The sequence below is a fragment of the Apostichopus japonicus genome, chromosome 5 (assembly GCF_037975245.1).
Source record: "Apostichopus japonicus isolate 1M-3 chromosome 5, ASM3797524v1, whole genome shotgun sequence".
Lineage (NCBI taxonomy): Eukaryota > Metazoa > Echinodermata > Holothuroidea > Aspidochirotida > Stichopodidae > Apostichopus > Apostichopus japonicus.
The window spans coordinates 16,564,380-16,589,654 of NC_092565.1; the positions used below are offsets into that span (position 1 = coordinate 16,564,380).

Genomic DNA, 25,275 nt, shown 5'->3' on the forward strand with positions numbered 1-25,275 from the left:
ATCCAATTTCAGTTAAAGTTTCGAGTTGTAATTCGAGTCAGTCGAGATGAGGTGCCCCATGGTGGAGCTGGGTAACCCACCCCAACCCCGTTGCCGACTTTTTGGCATTTCGTTGGGAGCCGTTCGGAACAAGAAGCAGGATAGTCAATTCTGGGAGTACAGTACGCTGGAAAGCAATACACTGACGTAATTTAGAAAAAAAAGTTTTTGGCTTTGACGGCCGATGCTCAGCGAGACACTTTTCAATGGAAATAACTATTAGTTTATTGTTCATGTACTTATTCCCTTTTTGCCAGTCCTTTCTATAGAGGGTGGAGCCGCCCCTTATGGCAACGTATTTTCCTTCCCTTTTCCGTTCAAGTTTCGTTATTTTTTAATTCGGGTCAAAGGGGTTAGGGGTGCAAGGACAGGGTTTACGTGCACCGATTAGGAGGACGGGGTGCAGCTAGGGCAAGTGCTCTGTGATCGCCTAAAGGGCCCGTTGCCAGGAGTCCAAAAATAATCAAATATACATATTTATCTATATATGGTATATGACATAAAATGCTTTGTCTTACCCTCCTGATATATAACTAAAATTTATTTATAAAATACAATGTAAGCTGTGACTGTCTATGTATAATTAATACCTAAATTGGCTGAAATACCAATTGTTCACACATGACGGACTTGACTTTACGTTTGATACCCAATTTTGTAATCACTTCAGTCAATTTTTTCACTCATTCGCGTTTGTCTTTTTGTGACACCAGTCAGCGTGAATCAGACATAAAGTTCATAACTATTAGTTTCTTGAGCTGTTTCTTGACTTCGACTGCTCACCATGTAGGCCTAAAAGAGTAAAAGCAAGGAACTGCTAGAGTAGCAGCTCCCTGGTCAAACTATTACGCCTGATGCAAAGCTCGACCGTAACCTATACTGTACAGCCCATTAGTTGTGAAAAGTTCTGAACGTAAAACAAAGCACAGAGTTTTGTATCACACAACACACACGAAAACGCGGCGTAATACCGCATACTACTGACCAGGGAGTTGTTCCATAACAACTCCCTGTACTGCCACAGACAAGAAACTATGCAGGAATTTCGCCAAGGCCACCGTTCAAGTAACCGAACCCGTTTATTGCTTACTAGCCGTAAATACGGGATTGCTGAGAAATTACGAGACAACAGCGACGAACCGGTAGAGGGTAGTATTGATATTATTTTTGAATCGGGTGGTGTGAAGGACAGAATTTACGAGGAAATTACGAGCGATCCCACCTTTAAGATTTCATTTTTACAACAGGTCTGTTTGGCAAGTCTGTGTTGCAGTGTTTGTAGCTATTTTGACGATGGATATACTGTATGGGCTGGGTTAATAAGAACATTTCTTAGCACTTAATGTTCGTTGTAGAAAAGAAGGAACATGTCTTGAGACGTTAACATTAAATGTTGATATATAACATAATTGCATTTTATTTTTTGTAAATGTTTCATGATTTACAGCTTATTATCCTGCATAAAGCTTGATAACTTTCCAGATAATACAATAACTTTATCAGCAATTGTTTTTATCCACAATGTTGTTATTATGGCATCGTCTATACCCGCGCTGTATCATACATTGCTTCCAGTGTGAGTTTGCATGCTGTGTCATTTGTTGAAAGCTACGGGCGATTGAAACTCCAAGAGTATCATATCCATATATGATCCACTTCTGATTCGCTTCGTATGGGACTCTGTGTAGTTTTGCTAATGAATGCTCTACATCGGCTCTCCACGTACAAATGGTGGAACATTCCATGACTGACATGAAATATGTTTGATTAAAATAAAAACCTACTCCAAAAGTATATGTATATAGTAGCTTAATATATCACCTCAACTTTCATTGCGACACGTACCCAGCGTGACTAAGTACAGTACCGTGAATGCATGGTGTATAGCCGTGTCAAATGTAACTGCTATACTTGAACTCACAAAAAGTACGTGTTGATCTCATAAACTTGAACTTCCTGAAAACGGACTTCCTTATATGGAAACGTGTTCTCTAAAAGGCAGTATTGCGTACTTTGTCTAGATTGAGATTGTTGTTGCTTCTTGTACCATGTTCATTAATTCTATACTTCTTTCAATGTGGGGTCTTTTCCCCGCTTTTGCACTTCCCATTTGACTTTATCACGCTTTGTCTTTTGTATCTGAACCTGTTACTTTCCCTTGAACCCGAATAGTACGGTCGGCATCACATGATATGGCAAGCCATCAGTCTCAAACCGTGCAGGAATCGACATACACCGATTTAAATCGACATATACCAATTTATTAAACTGGAATAAGTCGATTTAAATCGGTAGAAGTCAATTTTAAGCTGCTGGAAACTGGTTTAAGTCGAAGGAAATTGGTATATGTCGATTTAAATCGGTATACGTCGATTCCCCACGATTTAAGACTGATGGCCCGCCATAGCAGCCCTCCTCACACTACATGTCAAGTTGCTTTGCTGCAGCTAAAACCTTTGTCAGCCTAACGAGGGCGAATATCTCAGTCTATGATAACAACTGAGACATTTGTACCACTATTCAACCCTGCAGGTTACTTCATATGCTTTACAGACCAAGCACTGTCGAGGCTGACTTTATCAGTCAGGTGCGTATCCGGGGGGGGGCGTTGGGGGAGGGCGCCCCCCGGGTAAGGAAAAGAAGAGAGAAAAAAAGAGAAGAAAAAGGGAAAAGGAGGGGGGAAAAAGAAAAGGAGGAGAGGAAGGAAGGGAAAAGAAAAAGAAAAAGAGAGAAAAATGAGAAAAGGAGGGAGTAGAAGATAGCCAAGACCTCGGGAAGAGAAAGAGGAACAGTCATAGTTAAAGCGATGATCCCTATTATATACACAGGGTAGCCAGTGACAGATCAAGGATTACGGAGCGGGTGTGCGCCTCACCCTACCCCTTACACCGACAACTCCATTTTTGACGTTTCCATATTTCCTCTCTCACTAATGTATCTATATAAATACTATATATGGTCTAACATAACGCGCGTGTGTGTATGGACGCCTTAAACAATTGTACGATTGTGCAATATGGAACCAACTGTGGCTGATATTGAACTCGACCGAGTCGTCGGGGAACATGACGCATTTCGGGAAGGGGCGACCGCCCCCCCCCCGAGCAAATTTTCTTTATGACATCGCTAGTAATTTCAAAATAGACAATGCTTAGATGCAACTTACAAGGCCTGAGAAGTGTCATTTCCAGCGATCTGGGAGGCATTTTCGGCCAAAATTTTTATTGTACGCTTCGCGCCAACTCATGGTGGCGCTTCGCTTAGATAGTTTGCCTACCGGCTTCGCCCCTCCCTTGGCAATTACTCGCTACACGCCTGTTCGAGTTTGTAAAGCAAAGAGCAGATATAACATCGTATCAGTGAGCATTGAAATGCATGTTCCACGATGAACAGTCTCAAAAACTGTCTATGTGTATAGTCAAAGGCGTAGGAGCCCAATTTGATTTGGGGCCTGTAACGAAAAAAAAGGCCAACATTTTTCGCGCGCAAAGCGCGCGCTCAATACATCGATGCCAATATCATATAAGCAAGCATCGGTCATTACATTGCATGGCATCGTGTACCTTACGGTCCGTGAAAGTTACACAGTATACCGCCGGATGCTAATGTAAACAACCAAATGTCTTATGTAGATGGAGAAAAAGCATACAGATCCATTTATGTCAAAACTCTCTTTTACAGTAGTAATGTCGGTCAAGCTTACAACTTTATTTTAATTACCAAGGAGATCATTTTTAAGCTATTCATTGCTATTTATTTTTCTTTAAGTAGGTGCCCGAAGAAAATGGGAAAAATTTGGTTGCGGGGGGGGGGGGGGGGGCACTCCTACGGGACCTACGCCTATGTGTGTGGTGTTCGGTTTCGATATACCTGATATCGGAAATATCTGCTATTTTTCATTTCCTTCAACCAAGTTTTATAATAGCCATTTATAAGAGGTTTTAATATTTCTACACCAATAAATTAACTGTGTCTGAATTTTCAAAAAATTTCCTGACAAACATTCTTCATCATACTTTTCCTCTACTCGTGCAATTTTGACCTGTCTTTTAGGGGTTCAAGGAGATTTTTTCTATATTGGTTGTCCATAGATTGAATTTTGTGCAACATTATGGGTATGTTTTGAAGTGATTTTATTCACGAGAAATGTGAATTTTCAAATTCTCAACAAATAATGGGCTTAAAACCTTGAAAAGTTTGGCTTTCGGATATTGTGGGCCGTGACGTAGAATCACCTACAAAGGCAATGATCCATAGGACATGCAATGAGGTCGAACATGATGTGACTGGTGAAAATCTTCAAAAGGTTATGGATGGGGGAAAAAACTTTTGGGAAATACTTGGTTCTCAGGCAAAAGTGTACATCTGGTTGCTCATTTTCAAGCCCGAGAAGTGCCATTTCCGGTGATCTGGGGGGTATCAAAACCAGAAATTTTCTTGTACGCTCCGCGCCAACCGATGGTGGCGCTCCGCTTAGATAGTAATTCGCGCCCCCCGGGTTAGAAAATCCTGGATACGCGCCTGATCAGTAACGTTTCTCAAAGTGTGTGTACTTTAATGCCTTTCCCAATGTGGGTATTTGTTCTCACGCTTGTTGCTACAATGTTAGGGTTTATTACTTTTGCAACAATCCGGCTTGAATAATTGTCTTCATCGCTAATTTTCTTGTATATTATGCAGAATGACTTCACGAATAATACGATATCAATCCATGTTGGATCAACTTTATATAAAGGTCGCTATGCAGCTTTTTCTTGTTTTTACTTTTTACTATAACGTTAACATTCATAGCAGCCTCTCAACTAAGATAATATACTATCTTTACACAGGGTTTAGAAGCTTTTGTCGTGAATTGACTGTTATACTTGTTAACAAGATTCAAATGCTGCATGCATTCTTGGCTGCTTTTATAGTGAGTCCATATACTGGTAATCGTATTCTAGCAAATTAGTTACTTTAACTACTACTGTTGTCTCGTACTACAAGTCTGAATGTGTTGTTCGCAGGCGCGTAGCCAAGGGGGGGGGGTCGAAGGGGGCGACCGCCCCCCCTGAGCAGATTTGTTTGAATGTTTTTTATGATATCGCTAGTAATTTCAAGCTTTTAGATGGGAAGTGCCATTTCCAGCGATCTGGTAGGCAGTTTGAGCCAATTTAAAAAAAAAAATTTTTTACGCATACCGCCAACTTATGGTGGCGCTACGCTTAGATAGTTTTCAATGCAGAATCTACGCGCCTGGTTGTTCGACATATTTCTCAAGTTGATGTCTGTGTTACTATTTATGAATTGATATCCATACAGATGTTCCAGCGTGTGGACCAACAGGTGTCTGTAATTGCTCTAACGGTGAAGCTAATTGTGCGGATAAAGGTTTGGTTGCCTTGCCAAGAAACCTGTCATCCGACTTGCCTTACATGTAAGTGTGAGTACGTAATTACACGTGAGCATGTGACAAGATCTAGGCCTATATAACACCCGTAGGCTGGGATGTACGTTCAATGTTTCTTGGCTTCACCTCATGTGATTGGACCACTGTAGCAAGGTGTTAATTAAAGTAATACCTTTGGAGGTGGGCTATATGATTTGGCCAATAAACACGTCGAATAAAATAACCCATGATAGTGTCCGCCACGTCTCTAGGGCAATTTTTTTCAGCCAAGATAAGCGTTTGAATAAGAATTGTCTCATGATCATAACCTTCATTGCCAGCATTTTAATTTATTCAACTCAACAGCCAATCAAATTGAACTTTTGTCGTTTATTATGGAGTAATCGACATTGTAATTTGTAGGCAGCCTAACTGTATATTTCTACTGATGTTTGTTTTGTTCCGATAAAATATATTGAAGGAAGTTTGTGTAAAGAAGTGCACGATCAAATGATATGTAAAAACTTCGAAATCCTGCCTACAACACTCACATGGCTCAAGCAGAATAAAGTGCTAGAATTGACCTTAGAAACCCATATCTTACTTAAGTCATTTCAAATTTCGAGTGTCTTAAGGCGTCTTCGTTCTTTTACTCACGAGTTTATGCATTTTTCTTTCTGTACAGAGACCTTTCAAGCAATGCAATTGAATGTGTTCCCACGGAATTTTTCGAACGATTTACCAATCTGAAACAATTGTAAGTATTTTCTTTCTTATATTCAGGTTTCCAGGAGCATGACTGATACAGATTCTGGCCACACATAACTTGTATAGCAGTGTACAATGGAGTCACTAGCTTTCAATATGTACCATGATTGCAACTGAAATTCTTTAATTTGTATAGATTACTTTCATTATAAGAAGAATACTGTTATTTTTCATTTTGTGTATGATACATCAATTGATATATCACTTTATAAGAATATCTTGTTCTTCACTTATTTTTCCTTCACAGACAATTCAATAAGAATCATATTCGAAGATCATTTCACCTTCCGAAAAGTCTAGACACGCTGTGAGGAGAAAACGTTTGCAATACAACTAACTATTAAATATATTAATAGCTAAATATTTTAGAATACAGTTATTATTTTTTTAATGTGTAAAATCTCAAATTTGGCCAGCTACTATTCGTGGTTCTTACGTTTTCTACTAAAAAAGTATAGCAAAACATAAGTTTCTTATATTTTGCAAGAAAGTATAGCTGTCTTTGTATATCTTTACGTGTATATAAGTATTCGGACAAACAGCTACCACACTAGAAATATGAATGTGTATGTATGAATGTATTTTAGATCCTCCTGCAAGCAGGAACTCGCGAAGAAGCCTCATTGGCTTATCAAAGCCGCAAGCTGACCGAAGTCAATCCCTTACATTCATATTTAACGTCCATGATTTTGAATTGTCAATTGACAACAACTCTATAACTGGACGACATACATAAATCTTGGAGTGACTCGAACCGGGGACCTTATGAGTCTCCGGTTATTTAATATAAATAATTAAAAAAATCGACAAAAGTTGTTGGTATTTGAATCCGACATTACGAATTTCATTTCGGACACTGTACGTATATATAACTATAGAAAAGAGCAATATAATATAATGAAACAGTTTGATAAACCTGTGATTAAACCGTGTTTGTTATTTTAATTAATTATTATTTCTTATTTCATTGCAGTTACATTGAACATAATCAACTCGAAGAAGTGAACAATTTCTTTATTCACTGCGATAAGCTACAAACTGTGTAAGTCAATAGTGTATACCTAAACCTATATCTAACTTATAATTAATATAACCAACTCATGATTGGAGACGGGTAAGTCCATGTACTCTGCCCACGTGATCTGCCCATATGATGTAACGTGTATCATTCTGTTGTTTCATCATAGTAGATCATCAAATTAAATATATATATATATATATATATATATATAGATATATATATATATAAATATATATATATATATATTATATGTGAAATGTGAATATATGAGATATTGAAGAAAGTGTAACGTAGCGCAATACTTTAAGCCAGAAGGTTAGATTGTTGCTACCTTTCCAAATAAATCCATTATTATTCTGCTTTGTTGTTTTTTGTCTCCTTAGATCGCTGATCGGAAATAAAATAAGAAACATACCAGAACATGTCTTTCAAGGATGTTCCAAACTAAAACTATTGTAAGTCCCATTCCACTACTTTTACAGCTAACCAAAAGCAACATTAAAAGCATAAGAAAAAACAACAACAAACAAAAGGAATAGAGAGCAATCAACTCTCTGCTTCACAGCTAGTTCCGATGAGATGTATACAATTTATTCACTTCAAGTGGATAAACAGCTTTGGTCAAACATGGACTACCCATCAATGTGAGTTAAATCAGTTAAAACACTTCCAATTGGGTCAACACAGTCTTTGAATATTGTGAAATAAATTCAAAATCGGTAAGTGCATGTTGTAGAAGCATGAATGAAAAAATGTTAACATGGGTCAAAAACTGTTTTAGATGGGTAAAAATATTTTTAATGTATCGTTGTTAGTAAGCCTGAAGAAGAAAGTAAACGCGATAATCAATTCCAGTTGATTATAAATTGGAGTCGCTGACGCAACCATCATTATGCAGATGTGTGACAGAGAGGCCAATTCCTCGACGATCTAAGGATATCACCCTGTATGGAAATATGATCTGTATAAAATCTTAATGTTAACAGAACTACACTTTACTTTCAAGTTCCTTTGGAAAGAATACAGAATTTCTGAACTGCTTTGCTCATGGTTTAGAGAAAACTTGACATGAGGAAACAAGAGAACTTGATGTTAAAAAGCTTTAGATTTAGGCCCATTGGTTAAACGAGGCACAAGTGCCGGGCGTCTTGCGGCCAAAAACAGGTGATTTTAAATTATTCGTAATGTTTCCTTTTCTCATCTAAGAATAAAAAAGCTGACGTATGATATCATTTATTTGAACATATTGTTAACTAATTTCGTGACGGGTAGTGCCAACGTGGATCGTTGAATGTTTGTACTTTCCTACACCCTTGTTCTACTTCCACAGATATTTAGACGCAAATCACTTGTCACGACTTTGGAACTACAGTTTTGCCGGGCTTGACTCTTTAACAACGTTGTACGTACATGTGCTACTCAATAGAATATTGTTATCATCTTTTTTGGTACATACTTAACGTTTATTTCTAATAAAAGCATTCCGCTGGTGTACGAACATTTTAGTATCAAGCTTCATAAATTTTATACTGGTTTAAGGGTGTAATGTAAAAAAAGAAATATACATATATATATATATATATATATATATATATATATATATATATATATATATATATATATATATATATATATATATATATATATATATATATATATATATATATATATATATGGCGCTATACTTCAATCTAAATTTCAAATACTAATTTTGACCTTCGCTCCCGACAGAAGTATGCAAGGGAATGCTGGGCCTTACTTCCTTTCTGAGGAATCAATATCAAGAGTGTGTTCTACCCTTGAAGAATTGTAAGTATCTAGCTAGTATATAGCTAAGTATATAGCTAGTATACAATATATGTATATGTAAGTATATAGCTAGTATATTGTAAGTATATAGCTACAGTATGCTAATAGATATAAAGCAGAGTGGTTATAGAATATGACACCTGCACAAGTAAGTACTTTACATTATCTTCGGAATATTGATGCCATATTATTTTTGTCTCTATTATGTCAATAGAACCCTCAATTAGCAGACCATTATGATCACACAGTTAAAAAACCATCCCAATTCCTGGTTTTATGACATGGGTTTAAAGCCTCCGTTATTATGTAACACGTTAGCTTAATTACAACAAGCAATTTAACTGGTACTCGTTAATATCAAAAATATTGAAAACAAATGTAAACAAGGTAAGAAATAAATAAGAAAACTAACTTACCAAGTATTGATTCTCTTGCATCTAACTGTTATCAGCAGCCTTTCGTAGCTAATATCGCAGCCAATAGCGAAATAGTTACAAATCGATTTTCTCTTTTTACTGTGTAGATGTAAATATATTAAAAAGACGGTTTACGCAAAACTGTTACTCAGCGATATCATGATGTCAAAAACGATATGATTTCTTCATGATTCCAAATAACCTTTACAAAAGTATAAATATACTTACTGACAACTATCGGCCCCCTTACCCCAGTGCTGCCACGGACGTTCACGCAAACGCATGTCCACTATTAAACCCGCACCCGTAGAGAGTACAGGGGTTACCATAGTAAAATAAAAACGGGTTGTCTGCAGAGGTACGCTGGTTTACAATACAATACAAAATGTCAAGGTTAGCAAATACAATTGTGATAAGGCTAAGACCATATGATTAATTAGCGATTGTATAGCAAACATAGCCCCTCCATTATAACCCTCAATGCGCGAGTTGTATTCATCTCTGGCATATTTCCATTATTGGCATATTTCCATTACTGGCATATTTCCATTCTGCATCTCTGTAGCTTCATAGGGCACAAATGTTTTTTTTTTGGGGGGGGGAAACGTTTGGCAGACTATCAACTTTAAGCAGAGTATTACCTAGTGCATAAGTGCATAAGGTATAGCAAAGATTTACGTAAATTAAAAGATTCCTTATGCCAACGTGCTATTATGTTTTTCACTTAGGTCGATCTCAACTGACAAACTACCTTCAACTCTTCTACGAAATTGTACAGGGTTGATTATTTTGTAAGTAAACACGACATCTGCCAGCTTTATTTTGATTGGTGATATATCACCTGTATACCAAACGTATAATGGCTGTGAAAGTCCCTCCATTGTCAAATGTAAACCTCCTTAAAGATCTTCCACCTTGAACATCATTTCATATCTTGGAATAACTCTTGGAACGGAACAAACCTGTGGGTATGAGACCATTTAAAGTAGATCAGCTGAAAGTAGAAGAGGTCAGTGAAAGGCAGAGATATATATTCTCTGACAACATCACGATTATCAGGTTTCCCGGCCACACAAATACCTATTAAGAAACTCACGTGTATTCACTTACAAGAAGTGAAACCAAAAATATATTCAATTTGGGGTAAACGCATAAGTGGAAATTTTGAGTGTTAAACTCATTCGACTACAGTATGCTTTTTTTGTTACTACTCAGTATTTCTGTGTAAAAGGATACACATATTTGGATTAACTTAGTGTATTTGTGTGTTAAACATAGACGAAAAAATTTGTCGCAAAAATTAACCAGGTGTCGCGGCAGTCCTATACCTTGCATGGCCTTTTGATCTGGGTTAAAATACATCTCAACGTCATCAAACGAGCCTTGAAAATTTTGACGACCGTTTATGACGAAATATTGGTGCCAATTGTATTATTTGGATTTATTTTGAAAATGTGAGATCATAGCGTTATTATGGCTTTCGATTTTGTTTCTTTCTTCAATTGGACACATTACCACATTATATATTCTCCACAATTAAGGCAATGTTTGCATATTCAGTTAAATCTTCTTTGGTTTAGTCAATTATGTGAGTGTATCGAAACAATATCAATGATGAAGACTCTGTAATTTTGCAGGATATTGGTTGGATTCGCTCTCATATTGTATCAATACTAAAGTTGAAATGTGTAACTGCATATTACATGTTATTTGTAACGAAAAAAGTCATATAAAAAGACTTAGTTTTGGTCCCAATGACGTCTGAAGGAGATGTGTAAAAGATTTACATAGCATGAGTATAAAAGAAGAATCTACATGTCCTCCATATATTAATTTTTGGTGGCACCCTTATATACATGAGTACTGGAATCCCTTTGCTACAAATTGAAAAAAAAAGGTAGAAAGATAAACAAGATATGCCATGCACACAGAAACATGTGCAGTGTTTAGCTTACAAACGTATCCTTCAGATGAAGAAATAAACAACAGAACCTAAATAATAAAAGCAATCAGGAGATTTGAATAGAAATGCAGGCTGCACGTACGACTTTACTCTCCAAAAATGAATGTTTAATTGATTCACAATACCGATTTTCTTGATGTAAACTGAGCCATCTCTTCTTTTATTCGTACACAGTGACTTACAATATACCACCTTGTTTGAAATTCCGGAAAGTTTCTTTCACACAATTCAAGGAATTAGTACGATGTAAGATATACTGCTGTTTCTTTCATTGTTCTTTCTTTCATTGTTAAGAGATGTTTAGAAATTAGTAAGTTAACCGACAACCACTCCAATAACAAGAGTCAAACGAGGTATAGCTGTTGTTACGGTATCAATTAACACAACAGTTTTACACCTTGCAACCATCAAGATTCACTTTAAATGACTAGTTTCACTAGAATTGATTGACCTTTGGTTCCCATCATCTTCATGAAGACTCATTTCACAGCACTACCGAAAACACCTTGTCGTATCAGTTATTTTAATCACTAACTTATTCTCCCATGACAATGACATTGACCATAGCCAATGTTTAAGTTACCGAATCATAGTGAGTCACTATCTGCGTTTTCGTTTCATAATTTGATGAAATCATTCCTGTAAAGTCTGCCGTCTGTTCTGTTTTACAGACATATGTCATCTATCAAGCTGAAGACGATACCAGAACGACTGTTTGAATCCACTTCAGTTAATATGGTTTTGTAAGTTTCATGACTAAATAGGCCAAGTATCTCTACTAAAATTTGCCTTTAACTAGAAAATATTTAAGCGATGAAACAAACGTACAGGAGAAAACCAATAATGCTTGGCCACAAAGGTACGGTAAATTTCGACAAGGACCTAGTCTTAAACTTATCTGTTGCGTATACGCCTGTGTGGATATACTTAATAGGATTGGCATTGTTCTAATTAGCACAGATGACAGCCTTTGTTGCATCAAAGATCAGTCGGTTCATTAACGTCAAAAGTAGAGAAAATGGTTCCATTCATTACACTGAAAACTTACCCAGATGATATTATCCAGTGAGAAAGATGGGAACTGTGTTGAGGTGTCACATGGGAGCGACTGTTTAGGCTTGATTTCGGAAACTATTCCTAAATGCAAAAATAAAATTTGTTTTTGTCTTCAACATTTCAGAGACATCGGAGACAACGATTTGGAAGAAATTCCTGCTAAATTGTTCACGATTAATCCGAAAGGTCACTATATGACAGCACTCTTTCTATGTGGTAATAAGCTGAAGTTTCTGCCGAGAGGACTGTTCGACAATGTTCATTATCTCCAAAATCTGTGAGTTAAAGAAATTAATTTTCTTTCATAGAGAACGGAGGAAGTGTTAAAGATCCGGTCGTCATTGAAAATAAACCACGGCTGACATGCGGGCCTCAGTTTCTAATGACCATGTTTACTTACTGCATCGCTAATACTCTTCACAATAAGTTTCGAAATAATATAGAAACGCTTACCAACGTTATAAACTCGCAAATGGACTCGTCATATTGAAATATGTTTAAGGTAGACTATAGTTTGTGATAAGGTGGGTTTTCTGTATTCATGTTACTTACTTGTAATTTTATACCAGTTAGGTGCGTCCCTTTCGATAGGATCCAAATTAGACTATACATTAAAATCTTTGTTTATAAAATGGCAGCTAACAATTGAGGTTATCATTAACGATATTGTGAAACTTTTAGGTAGTCACTATGTAATAATCTAGTACAGCCTTGGGTAAGTTCTCCTATACATATGATAGTTCTAAAACTTTCTAAAACTATCTCTGCATTCGGTTTGATTGTGCACGACACAGTACGAAGGAAAGGGAAATTCAAACTATCGTGATGTTAAACTTCCTGTTGGCATTATGAAACGACACATCGATAAAACGGCTGCTTTTTATACAATGTTTAAGTAGGTCGATAAGAGGTTGCTTATCACTTTTCATTGAAAGCATTTCTATCATTTATGTTGGTGATGCTGATGGATATCTAAATACATATTTGCCATAGATCAGTTTCAGTCAGCCATTTTTTGGGTCAAATGTTTGAAACAGAACGAATCCTTTTTAAATTAAAAATATCTACTTTTAGTTCTACCTTTGAGCGGGAAGAAAAAGTCGACCAGCGTTAAGTTCATCCGAAATAAGAATGCAAGATTTATGTTATAAAATGCGGGGATGGATGTTTATGAGCAGTTGCATTGGTTTTTCTTCTAAGGTTGCTTAATAAATCACAAGGCTCTAATACACCAATGACAGCCTCACTTTGGACGAGATGAAAGAGTTCAGCGCTACGTCCAACAGAGCCAAGAAAGTAACACGAGATACAGTAATGTGCCCTTGGATATGTCGTTGTGTAACTTTGGTAAAACAGAAATAGAAAGATAAACAGATCTTTTCTCTTTAGCTGCAGAAGTCCCGCATTAAGAAGTACTCTTAAAGGACGATGGTGTAAAGATGTTTGTAATTTAACAATTGCTTCCTATTATTAGAATGTATGTCTCTGCACCAGTTCGCGAGCGACGTGATTTTTATGATTTTGTGCGAATATACGTCAATGAAATCATCATGAAAATTCACAGTATGCATATATTGCATGTTCTCAAATAGGCGACAGATTATCATTAAACGTTCATTCCTTTCAAATAGGACATAAAGAATTTAAGTATGTTTACGTTTCTACATCTCAACCTGCACATTTGTTCTTCCTAACACAATGATAAAACAGATTTCTCCACGACAACAACTTGAAAACTCTACCGGGATCTATACTGGCTGCAACATCTTTGTCTAGTCTGTGAGTAGAGTTGTGTTCTATATAAATATAGATATAAATAACGAAGAAACGAAAGGTCGGAAGAGAAAACGACTGGCCACGTATTGGAACAGTCTGAACTAGTCGTAAAGCGTCCCGAAATAATGAAACTTGAATGAGCAGAAAATTGTGAACGACAACGCTATGACATTACACGCATTAGTTCAAGCTCGTTTAGGCCACCGCTATAAACTGGTCATAAGGTTCACCAACACTTTAGGGCTTTCTTAAAAGGCGTTTGCAATTTTATTACAGTCACATTTCTGTACTTTATTTATATTAATAAATATGTCTTCAACTAGACTTCTTTATAATGCTCTCTTGGTAGACGATAGACTATTTCTCGTTGGAAGATGAAACAAACAAACAGACGTCCAACCAACAACCATCCGATAAACAAAATAAGTTCCCAAAACATGTATTTAGTAATCCTAAGTAAACGTTGTGACGATTCAAATGTTAAATGGTTATACGTCGTATCAATTGCACTAATATTTCCTAATATTTCAGGTATCTGTTTCAGAACAACATAGAATACCTGACGGAACCATTATTCGGCAATAATAAACGAAATTCTACATTAAAAGAAATGTGAGTATAAAAGTTTTAGCAATTTAAGAAACACACACATGTGTTTATGTATGCTACATAACTGCGAAAAATCAAATCAGCTCGAGTAGCGACCACCTTGTTAGTGTGTTGTCACAGCTGACTTTTTCTCAATAAAGAGGGAAAGTCCCTACTTTTGAACAGAGACGTCAACGCCTAGCTGCGTGTTTGTATATATATTTTTTTAAATTTATTACCTCCTTTGTCGATAAAGAAAACTATGTTAGTCAACGAGCTGTCCCTGCGTATGTATAGCGATATGCGTATAACGCATTGCATTTTTCGACAATTACTCATATTTTGACAAGATGGGAGCAACTTCATCGTATTGCGTCGTATACACAATGGTACATTGCAATAGTTTGGTTGCACAGCCTATTCAAATTTCAATGGACACTGATATTAAGCACTCTCTTAAAAACTCTCGACTTGAATCGATATCTGAAATAGAAGCTTTACTAGGACAGCGGCGTAACTACGAGTAAGGAAAGGTCGTGTGGGTTACGTGTGGGTGCCTGTGGGTCTAAGGATCACTCTTTAAATCTGGTCATTGACAGTAATAGCAGATCCCTTTACAGTACCCTTTTCCATCCACACCCTTGCCTCCAAAAAACCTGATATGTTACTTGAAATATACTGACATCTTTGAAATTACATTGAGATAGAATCACGATGTTTCATGAGCTCAGAATCCATATTTCATTGTAAAGATATAGCAAATTGATCTAACGTTTATTTCAGCCTTTTACAAGATAACCCCATCCGTCGATTATCGTCAGCAGTTCTTGATGAAATGATCGACGGAGGTACCATGTGAGTTAATTTTCCTATCATTCCAAGCCTTTCATATATTGATATCGACTTTGCACTTCGCCCTGTATCCCGTGGACATAAAAAGCCAAGATGTACTTTGTCAGCTATTAATTATTTACTCATCTATACATTTCTAACATTCTTTGCGTCAGCATATGGATTCACAGGATTGTAATTTCCATTTTATTTAATCTCTTATTTGAATCGCAGGGATCAGCAGATCTGTATTCAATTTGACTGCCTAATAATTATCACATCGATGTTGCTTTACAATTGGACTTCTGTATTTATATATAGGTAATCAACGTGAAAGGTTAATGATTTACGTCGAGATGTTGTAAGTTGGTCTCGCCTTATGAAACCAACATACACACAAAGTTGTTACATTGTGGTGATTTTAAACTAATTTAGGCGATACACTAATGACTTAACACTGTTATCGAAATAACAGTTTGTAGTTGCTGAAGACTAACATTGAAATATTCCAATAACTCTCACCACGATTCATTTTAAAATATATAGGTATCTATCTTGTGAACACCTTACAATGCCCACGATTCGGGAACAACTGAATGTGTAAGTTTATTCAATTATCTCTATTTTGGTATTGCTGATGAGTGCAAAAAAATATGCCACTATGCAATAATGAACAACTTAGTATCTTCCTCTGGTGACAATCGGTGGAAGTGACTCCTCCGGCCCGCTTTTACTACAATTTACGTTGTACCTGAGGGAGCCGTTACTCAACGCAGCTCTGAAAAAAACAATTGCATACTTGTTAATAATTAATTTTAATCCCTAACTACACATCGAAGAGTTACTATTGTCTTTTCTCTGCACGATTCAACCCGCTTGATGTGTACACCGTGACGTGCTAAACTAGCAAAATAGAGATCAATGGCTAAGAAAAAGAATGTTACTTAACTCATAAACATTGTGCTGATAAATGGATTAATTCAATTTTATTACAAAGATTATCAATGATATTAGAATGCAAAGAAATCATTTTATGTTACCTCCGAGTAGCAACCACGACCTCGCATTTGAAATTCGACTGTCAGCTGTGGTTTCGTGTAAACGAACAGTATAGTAGTCTCCCTAAACAAGCGAATGAAAATATATCATATTTATACATAATGTCTGTACCATTTGGCTCTAGAACATGTCTGCGTCCATCGACTGTAATGGTAATGAACATCAGCTATGACGCTTCCCGGTGGTTCGAGGCTAGAGGATTTAGTTGTATCCTATTCGGACCTAAGGTGGATAATCTCCGAGAGTGTACATCTTGTCCAACTGGCACATACGGTGGACACGTAACTGGCTTCATTTGCCAGGCTTGTCCACGTGGTATGTATTGTCACTGGTAAACCTCTGGCAACCTTTTTTTGCTTATAAACATTGAAGCCACAGTTCTCTTTTGTTTTGGCTTGATATTTATAAGAGGATGAAGTGATGGTTTGTTCGTATTTTGGTGTTGATGCTTGTCAGTAAATACTCTTCAACTAACAGAAAAGTTTGCAAAGGCTCGTTTATCTCTAAGAAAAACAGTTTTTGTATAAGAAGAATAGTATGAAAGGACATTCGCTATAACTTCAACATTATTTGTCACACATGATTGCCATAGTGAACTCTAATTTTTATAAGTCTTTCCGTATCTTTTTACAGGTGGCTTTTATCAAGATCAAGTTGGCCAATACTCCTTGGATGGAACGTCCATGAACTGTAAAAATTGCACTGAAGGAACGTTTGTGAGGGACGGTTCAGGAAAAGACCCTCTGAGCTGTAAAGTTTGTCCCACTGGAACAAATAAGAACGGATTGGCAGGATTTCGAGCTTGCTCATGTTTGGATAACTATATCAGGCGTGATCGTTTTGATAAATGTGAGCTTTGTCCACAGGAGGGTGTACATTGCAAGAATGATTACATGGCCATAGGCCAAGGCTACTACTGGAACTGGAGTTACACAAATATTGATGAATACAAACGATTTGTAGAAAACCTATTGACATTTAATAACTCGTACAAAAACGATACTACGAGATTTAATGGATCTCTTGCCAAAGCTCATAAATGTTTGAAGAGCGATAGATGCGCTAATGACGTTGATCAAATCACAGGAAATTGTGCGGAAGGTTACATTGGTTGGATGTGCACAAACTGTGACGAAGAATTCTTCCCTATATTTGGATTTTGTCGTCCTTGTCCAGCTCTTAAATATTTCATTTTGGAATCTTCAGTCATTTTGATCATTCTTGCTCTTTTCCTCTTTCTTCTGTTCAAAACTTATCGTAATCAAAAAAGACGGTCGCGATCCCTTGTAGACAGTACGTTGGCCTTGACCAAAATAGTTCTAGGATTTTATCAAATTATGGCAGAATTTTGGGAATCTATAGATGTTATCTTTTGGCCACAGTTTTTTAGAAGCATTGCTGCATGGCTAGATGTTTTGCAATTTAATATTTCAAGCATACTGATAAAGCCTAAGTGTTTCTGGCCTGCATTTGAGCTAACACCGTACACAGCTTTTACTCTGGGCGCTATGTTTCCATTCTTTTCAATGGCTTGTGCCATTCTTGCTATTGGTGCGGTAAAAGTTCACGCAAGAGTTTCAGAAAAGAAGAGCCCTGCAAACGTTGACGATATTACTTCTCGCTTGCAACTTCACCAAAATAATATTCTTACCTTTCTGGTTCTTATATTATTTGTCACTTACACATCCACTTGTAACGTTACCTTTGCACTTTACGGCCCTACTTGCGACACGTTTTATCTCGATGAGTTTGGTGTTTATAACATTAGCATATTGCGGTCTGATTACTCAATAAACTGTAACACGACCACCCATCGTCGTTTTCAAATCGCTTCGTACTGTTCGTCAATTTATGTTATTGCACTTCCGGTAGTTCTGTATCTTCTCTTGTGGAAACATTCTCGTCGAAATGGCAGCAGCGAGCTTGATGAACACAACAATGATGACTCACCAAAGTGGTTGAGATTTCTTAATGAGAATTACCAGTCTGATTTCTGGTACTGGGAAATCATCGAACTTGTTCGTAAAGTGTCACAGACTTTCGTAATCGTCATATTTGGATGGAATGGTTATTTTTCTGTCACAATTACGTTAACATTGGCTGTTATCTTCCTGAGTTTACATATTTCCTTCAAACCGATGAAAGACAGGGTTGAGTATTACTTACAGGTGGGTTTGAGTACTAATTGTAGAATTAAAGACGCACATGGCCCTTTTTGGGGGAAGACAGAAGTACAGTGCACAAACTTAAATTTGAATATACGGGAATGTGGAGCGGTTTGTATGCTGTTGTTAAGCATGAATATTTATTTCAGATTGTCTTGATGGGGAAATGTTTTCATTTAGCATATCTACTACTAATAGTCTTAGCCTTTTCGTAAAGAGAGGAAAGTGGAAGTGTGGTGGGATTGAGGGTAGGGAGGTAGACATGGTACTATCTCGCGTGCTTTGGTGGTTCTGAAGACATATGGTAAATGGTATTCAAAACGTTACTCATTATTTGTAAAATAGCTGTTCATATTGAAGATACTTTGACTCTTTTCAGCTGATGTCCCTTTGGGCCATTTTCTTCAACATGCTTGTAGCAGCAGTTCCAGCTCCGGAATCTTTCACTGGACAATTCTCAACCGATATCCTGGTCACGTTTCTGGTGATTTTAAACACTGGTGTTATTGTCATTGCACTAGGTGAGTGATGTCAAGATTATTTATAAAAAAAAACACATTATTTGCTAAGAGAGTTGTCGGAAAGACTATTATTAAATGGTTATAAAATGGTAATTAGAAGCCGATTGAGGATACTTAAGAGCAAAGAAGCATATTCAGACACAAAAAGGCATACTCTCTCCGCGTCCAAGTTATTTGCAACCTTTACCTACTACCAAGGATCCAAGGCGTGATAAGTTTAAACATCCGATCAAGCAGTCATCGTAATTTAAACCAGTTCCTAAAAATATGGATAATTTCAGAAATGTCTCTTTTCAGCTGTGACCGTCTTGAAGATGGGTAAAACTATTTACAGTAGAAATTGTCTCCGAAGAGGAAGCAGCGGGTTCCGAACTAACGAAGGACAAGATGAGCATTTCTACGATGAAGTGCAACCTCTTATCAATTGATATCAGCACCAGTGTACAATATATCCCTTGGAGTTATCCCTATCTACAAAGGTTCTGTCTTGCGATAAGCAGTTGAGAGTGGCACTTGGACTCCGATCTGTTGCATTTCATTAGAAACGGTTGAAGTTGCGGCGTCGTTGATATAGCCAGTTGTGTAAAAAGCATACAGTAAATATCGCATATGGGAGACTAATGCTGGTTACATGCTGTTGACATAAAAACCTAAATGAGATATATGCCACACCGTTCAGCCATTTCCTCATCCCCAATTTTGTAAACTTTTCATTACACTGCAATAACATTGCAACATGGTATACGTCAGTGCACAGACCATGCCTATGTGTTTGGATCAGACAAAATTTACGTCCTGTAAATATGTATTATTAATATGATTATTATTATTATTTGTTATTATTATTATTATTATTACTAACACTTATTCAGAATGCCATTTTGCACCGCTTCAGAGGCAAATGTGAAGTATTTTAAATTTAGGTTTATTCATGATCGTACTTTAGGAACGTACAGACTGCTTAATTTAATGTGGAAAGTTGATAGCCCTCTTTGCACTTTCAGTCATATTCATACTGAGACCATAGAACACTCTTCTGGTCCTGTCATGTCACTTCTAGTTTTCTTTTAGACTGTGAGCAAAAGTATTTTGGGTGGCAGTTTATATTTTCGAAAAGAGACATTTCTTTGGTCGAAGTCACGTTAGTTATAATCCTATTAATTTCTTTATACTGTATAGTTAATTCTTCAACTTATTTTTAAATTTACATTTAGATAAACAAGGGGGAATTTCAAGGACTGATTTTAACGCTAGATTAAAATGTCTGGAGCTAATGTCTACTAACGACTTGATTGACATTTGGAGAGACAGTAATCCGCATAAACGAGATTTCAGTTGGAGGTCAAATATTACTCCGGCTATTTCCTGTCGACTAGACTTTTTCTCATTTCGCGAAAGGTGGGGTCTTCCATCACTCATTGTTTTTTCTCTCCTTAGTTTACAGTCGGACCACTCAATTGTGAACTTGAAGTTAACCACGTATTCTGGGGAAAGGGGTCCAGGTGTCTGGAAATTTAACTGCTCCTTCCTAAAGGACAATGAGTATACTCACTTCATCAGCAACATTATTCATTCAGCTAATACCACAGACCAGTATCAAAGTCTTGCGTTGAAATGGGACTTTAAAAAGTATCAACTTCGTAAGGTGTCCCCAAATTATGGTAAAATAAGAGCTACAGAGCGTAGTAAAAATGAAACTGAGACTATAGAAAAAAAACATTTCAAACTTAGAGAAATATTATCATAATATGCCATCGCCGGATACTTTAAAAAATATTAGCAATTAAAAGAATTATACTGAAGCAATTGTTTGACTATAAATAACTAGGTATTATTGTTCTCTCCGGAGCAAGATGGTTAGGGCAAGGTGAGAAAAATACAAGTTATTTTTTAAACCTGGAAAGACGTTATAAGTCTGTTAATGTTATTCGTAATTAAAAAACACATACTGGTACCAATATTACCGATAAAACTTGAATTCTTCATGAAATGTTTTTATTTTATAATGAATTGTGTTCTAGTCAAGGCCTCACCTCCTTTTTTCGTGGCTTTAAAATCCCTAGGTCTTTGAATGAGGATGATGCGAACTTATATGACGGCCCCTTAAAAGAGGATTAGTGTAAATCTGCCATTTTTTCAATGTGCAATGGTAAAAGCTCGGGTAATGAAAGTTATCAGTGAAATTTTACAGTTTTTCTGCCAGATATTGGTAGAAATGTTACTAATTCCTTTAATTTCGCTTTCCAAAAGTCTTCTCTTTCATGTTAGCAGTCTCGTAGCCTCCTTACTCTTATTCCAAAACGAGAAAAAGATCATATTTGTGTTAAGAATTTTCGTCCCATTTCACTATTAAATACAGACTACAAAATTAGTTCTAAGGCATTAGCAACGAGAGTTAAGAAATTTCTCAACTCAGTTATTGGTTCTAGTCGAACTGGTTATATTGAAGGTCGCTTTATCGTGGAAAATGTTCGATGTGTTTTAGATTCTATTGATTATTGTAAAACAAATATAATTCATTTTTTTTTGTTTCTGAAGAAAGCTTTTGATAGTTTGAAATGGATGTTTTTAAGTTTAAGATTAATGATGATTTTTGTCCATGGGTTGGAACTCAATACTCTGGCTCCTCTGCAACTGTTTGTAATAATGGTTTTGCGTCTCAGTCGTTTATTATTATTATTAACCTTTAAAAGGGTGACTCGGTTAGCCGAAGCTAATCTTCCCCGAGTCCCTAAATTTGACAATTTGACATTACTAGAGGGGTTAGACAAAGTTGCCCTTAAAGTTCTTATATTTTCATTTTATGCGTTGAACTGCTGGCGCAAGAAAGTTAATACAAATGCAAATATCAGAGATATTTCGGTTCTCAATCAGGATTCTTCAATATGCCGATGACACTATTTTGTTCCTAGACGGTTCAGATAATGCACTTAGGGAGACTGTTTTGCTTTTGAAAGAGTTTGCATCGGCATCATGACTTAAATCAGCATTTTGCGTCATCTGCTATGGTTTTTCCCATCCTCGCTGATTCCACGATGCCATAACGACATACATAACTAGCTTATCTATTCAAATCTTACTTCAAATGGTGGCGTAAAAGTCGAACAATATACAACTTTCAACTTTGTTTTTCTCGAAGATATTTTCCATTGGGATCCAAATAAATCTCGCCCATATTATGAAAATTGAAAAGCTACGAACGCAGTGGCGTAGCTACGGGGGGCCTGGGGGGGGGGGGCCGGGGCCCCCATGAAATCGGCTGGCCCCCCCACTGGCCCCCCCACTGGGAATGGGGTAAAAAAAATTGTAAAAAAAAAAAACAACTCATCAGTGGGATTCACTAATATTTTTTGTTCAATAATTTGGGAAATAGAGTTACACAATTTTCTCGTCTGCATCTGGCAGAATAAGAATAATATAATATTTGTAGTAATCATGAGAATGGTCATACAGTATGGCATGGCAATGGTCGATGCGACGGTTGCGACCATACACCGAACCTTGTGCATGTGCTGCGCGATATCGATATCTACCAATACATGTTATCGGTCATGGATTGGCACAAAAACCCAGATTCTGATGACAGCTGCCTCAAGAAACCCAATAAATGGCATAATTAGCACTGAGCCACCAATGTGGACCATTACCGAAACATCGATGCGTGTTAGTCTTCCATCCCCTTCCTTTAATGCTATTTAAGTCCACATGTGGGCATTTCCTGCAAACCTACCGGTAGCCCACAGGGGTTTGAGTTGGGAAAAGGCCTTGACACCTTGAAACAACAAATGATGCCAACCATAGGCGTACGAGGCGGGGGTGCAGGGGGGCAGACTGCCCCCTAAATATATATATATATATATATATATATATGTATATATATATATAAATATGCAGTAGCTTGCCCGAATATTTTTCAAATTTTTGCCCGACAATTCCATGATTTTCTTTATTTAGCATCATGATGCCCGAATATTTCCGTGTAACACCACTGTAAGCGCAGTTCATCTGGGCTACCACGCTTTTTGCACGATCAATTTTTTTTCTTCTAACTAGTCAATTGTATACCTGGACCAAGGGCGGCGGAACCGGGGGGAAAAAGGGGGCACGTGCCCCTCCCCCACTTTTCCTCAGGTTAGAAATGTGCCTTTTTTCTACATAAAAATTGAGGTGCCTCAAGTTAGCAAGAGGCCAGGGAACCAGATTGAACACTCGGGAAGGGCCGTTTCCGGCCATCTGAGGGGTTTGTAAAACCAAAAATTTTCTAAAAGTACGCTCCGCGCCAACCGATGGTGGCGCTCCGCTCAGATAGCAGTGCATACAACTTTGCAAATCCTGGCTAAGCCCGTGACTTTTAACGAATTTCTGTGAGCCAAACTCAAAGCATTTTCGAATGGAAAAAATTTGTTAAGATATTAAAAAGAAAAAAACTCTAATTCGGAAGATTCCTACATTAGCAACTAGCATGATTTCACCTCATTTTGTCTCAAAAGAAAACTTGTTCCTTGTTTCCCAATTTGCGCATTGGATATTGCAGTGCTAGTATGCATATTTTCCTTGAGGGAGGGGGGGGGGGGACGTTGATGGAGTGATGTGTATACACAAATAAGATAATACAATAAGAGTTATAAAGGGTACTGAATATGACGCTGCATCATTCCAATCGAATTTCTGCAAAGTGCCCTTTGATGTCGGTGCCCCCCCCAGATTAAAAGTGCTTCCGCCGTCCTTGACCTGGATATCCCCGACATGAGTGTATAAAAGAAACATTTTCTTTTTCATGGATGGTGGGGGGGGGGGGGGGAGTGTATACAAGCCTAGAAGTACAGGTTTATCATATTCTTTGTTATATTTTATACTTTTTTGTGAGACAAATTGCAGTCTCACCCGACACAGCGACAGTATCCCGCCTACGTGTCGTTGAACAATGTTTTTCTGGAGGTAGCTGAGTACTCTATTAAAATAATAAATAAGGTAACTAAATATAGCAGCTTAAAAAATATACTGTCCCATTTTTCCCCTTCAAAGTGATGATACCATTTTTTCTTCTTCTAATTTACCAAATTTTTGGGGAACTGTAAATTTCTAAAACGTGAGATTATAAAATAAAGAATGTTTAGATGCAACTTGCAAGGCCTCAGAAGTGCCGTTTCCGGCAATCTGAGAGGCATTGTGTGCCAAAAATTTTCTTTTTCGCTACGCGCCAACCGATGGTGGCGCTCCGCTTAGATAGTGTCACGGGAACTTTCGGGCACAAAAATCTCTGCCCCCCAAAACTGAAATGGTCCCGTACGCCTTTGATGTCAACTTCACTCAAGTTAAAAGTCTGGCTGAGTTGGCAAGGCCAATCAGCATGAAAGAGAAAATTTTTTTTTTGCATTTCTGTCACCAAAGTTGCACATCTTTTTGGTTGCTATTTTGCCTCACAGGTGCCATCTCCTGCGATCTGGGGTGTGCTGAAATCTCAAATTTTCTCTGTACGCTCCGCGCCAATCAAGGTGGCGCTCCGCTCAGATAGTAACCTCCGGCCCCCCACAAGAAAGAACAGCCCCCCATGGCCCCCACTCAAAAAATCCTAGCTACGCCACTGTACGAACGTCATTGGCCAATACGTAATACAACACCATGCTTCATTTGTATAGATTGTCCAGCTCGCTGGTTGTACCAAGTTACCAACTCGACGTTTTGAATCCATATTTAGGAACGGCTCATAACTATACCTGCATCTCTGATTGTTTGAATTGGTTGAAAGTGAGCTAGGGGAACTGTATGCGATTAATATTAAATGTGTAATTTGTCGGAGGACACTTTTCTCATTATCTGCAAATGTCCTTAAGTACTCGCCGGCAGCTTCATTTGGTCCAGGAAAGCAGACAAAATTAAGCACACTACACTAAT

General features: G+C 37.3%; 2 protein-coding genes across 5 annotated transcripts in view; both read left to right on the forward strand.

The window, feature by feature from the left end:
- LOC139967852 (uncharacterized) overlaps positions 1-25,275 on the forward strand; it is a 77,620-nt gene that overhangs the window by 10,157 nt on the left and 42,188 nt on the right. Inside the window, exons 2-16 of one of the 4 annotated variants that reach the window (XM_071971990.1) lie at positions 5,341-5,455; positions 6,093-6,164; positions 6,423-6,482; positions 7,149-7,217; positions 7,580-7,651; positions 8,527-8,598; positions 8,928-9,005; positions 10,150-10,212; positions 11,559-11,630; positions 12,032-12,127; positions 12,565-12,717; positions 14,151-14,219; positions 14,748-14,828; positions 15,588-15,659; positions 16,182-16,235. In XM_071971990.1, the coding sequence (XP_071828091.1) occupies positions 5,341-5,455; positions 6,093-6,164; positions 6,423-6,482; positions 7,149-7,217; positions 7,580-7,651; positions 8,527-8,598; positions 8,928-9,005; positions 10,150-10,212; positions 11,559-11,630; positions 12,032-12,127; positions 12,565-12,717; positions 14,151-14,219; positions 14,748-14,828; positions 15,588-15,659; positions 16,182-16,235 (1,198 nt within the window). The remainder of the gene's footprint in view (positions 1-5,340; positions 5,456-6,092; positions 6,165-6,422; positions 6,483-7,148; positions 7,218-7,579; positions 7,652-8,526; positions 8,599-8,927; positions 9,006-10,149; positions 10,213-11,558; positions 11,631-12,031; positions 12,128-12,564; positions 12,718-14,150; positions 14,220-14,747; positions 14,829-15,587; positions 15,660-16,181; positions 16,236-25,275) is intronic. The other 3 variants (XM_071971994.1, XM_071971991.1, XM_071971993.1) reach the window with 3 other exon arrangements.
- LOC139968197 (uncharacterized) lies at positions 18,443-22,569 on the forward strand. The gene is made up of 3 exons (XM_071972590.1): positions 18,443-18,862; positions 19,239-19,380; positions 19,678-22,569. Exons 1-3 carry the CDS (start codon positions 18,833-18,835, stop codon positions 19,806-19,808), a joined length of 303 nt encoding a protein of 100 aa, XP_071828691.1. The 5' UTR covers positions 18,443-18,832; the 3' UTR covers positions 19,809-22,569.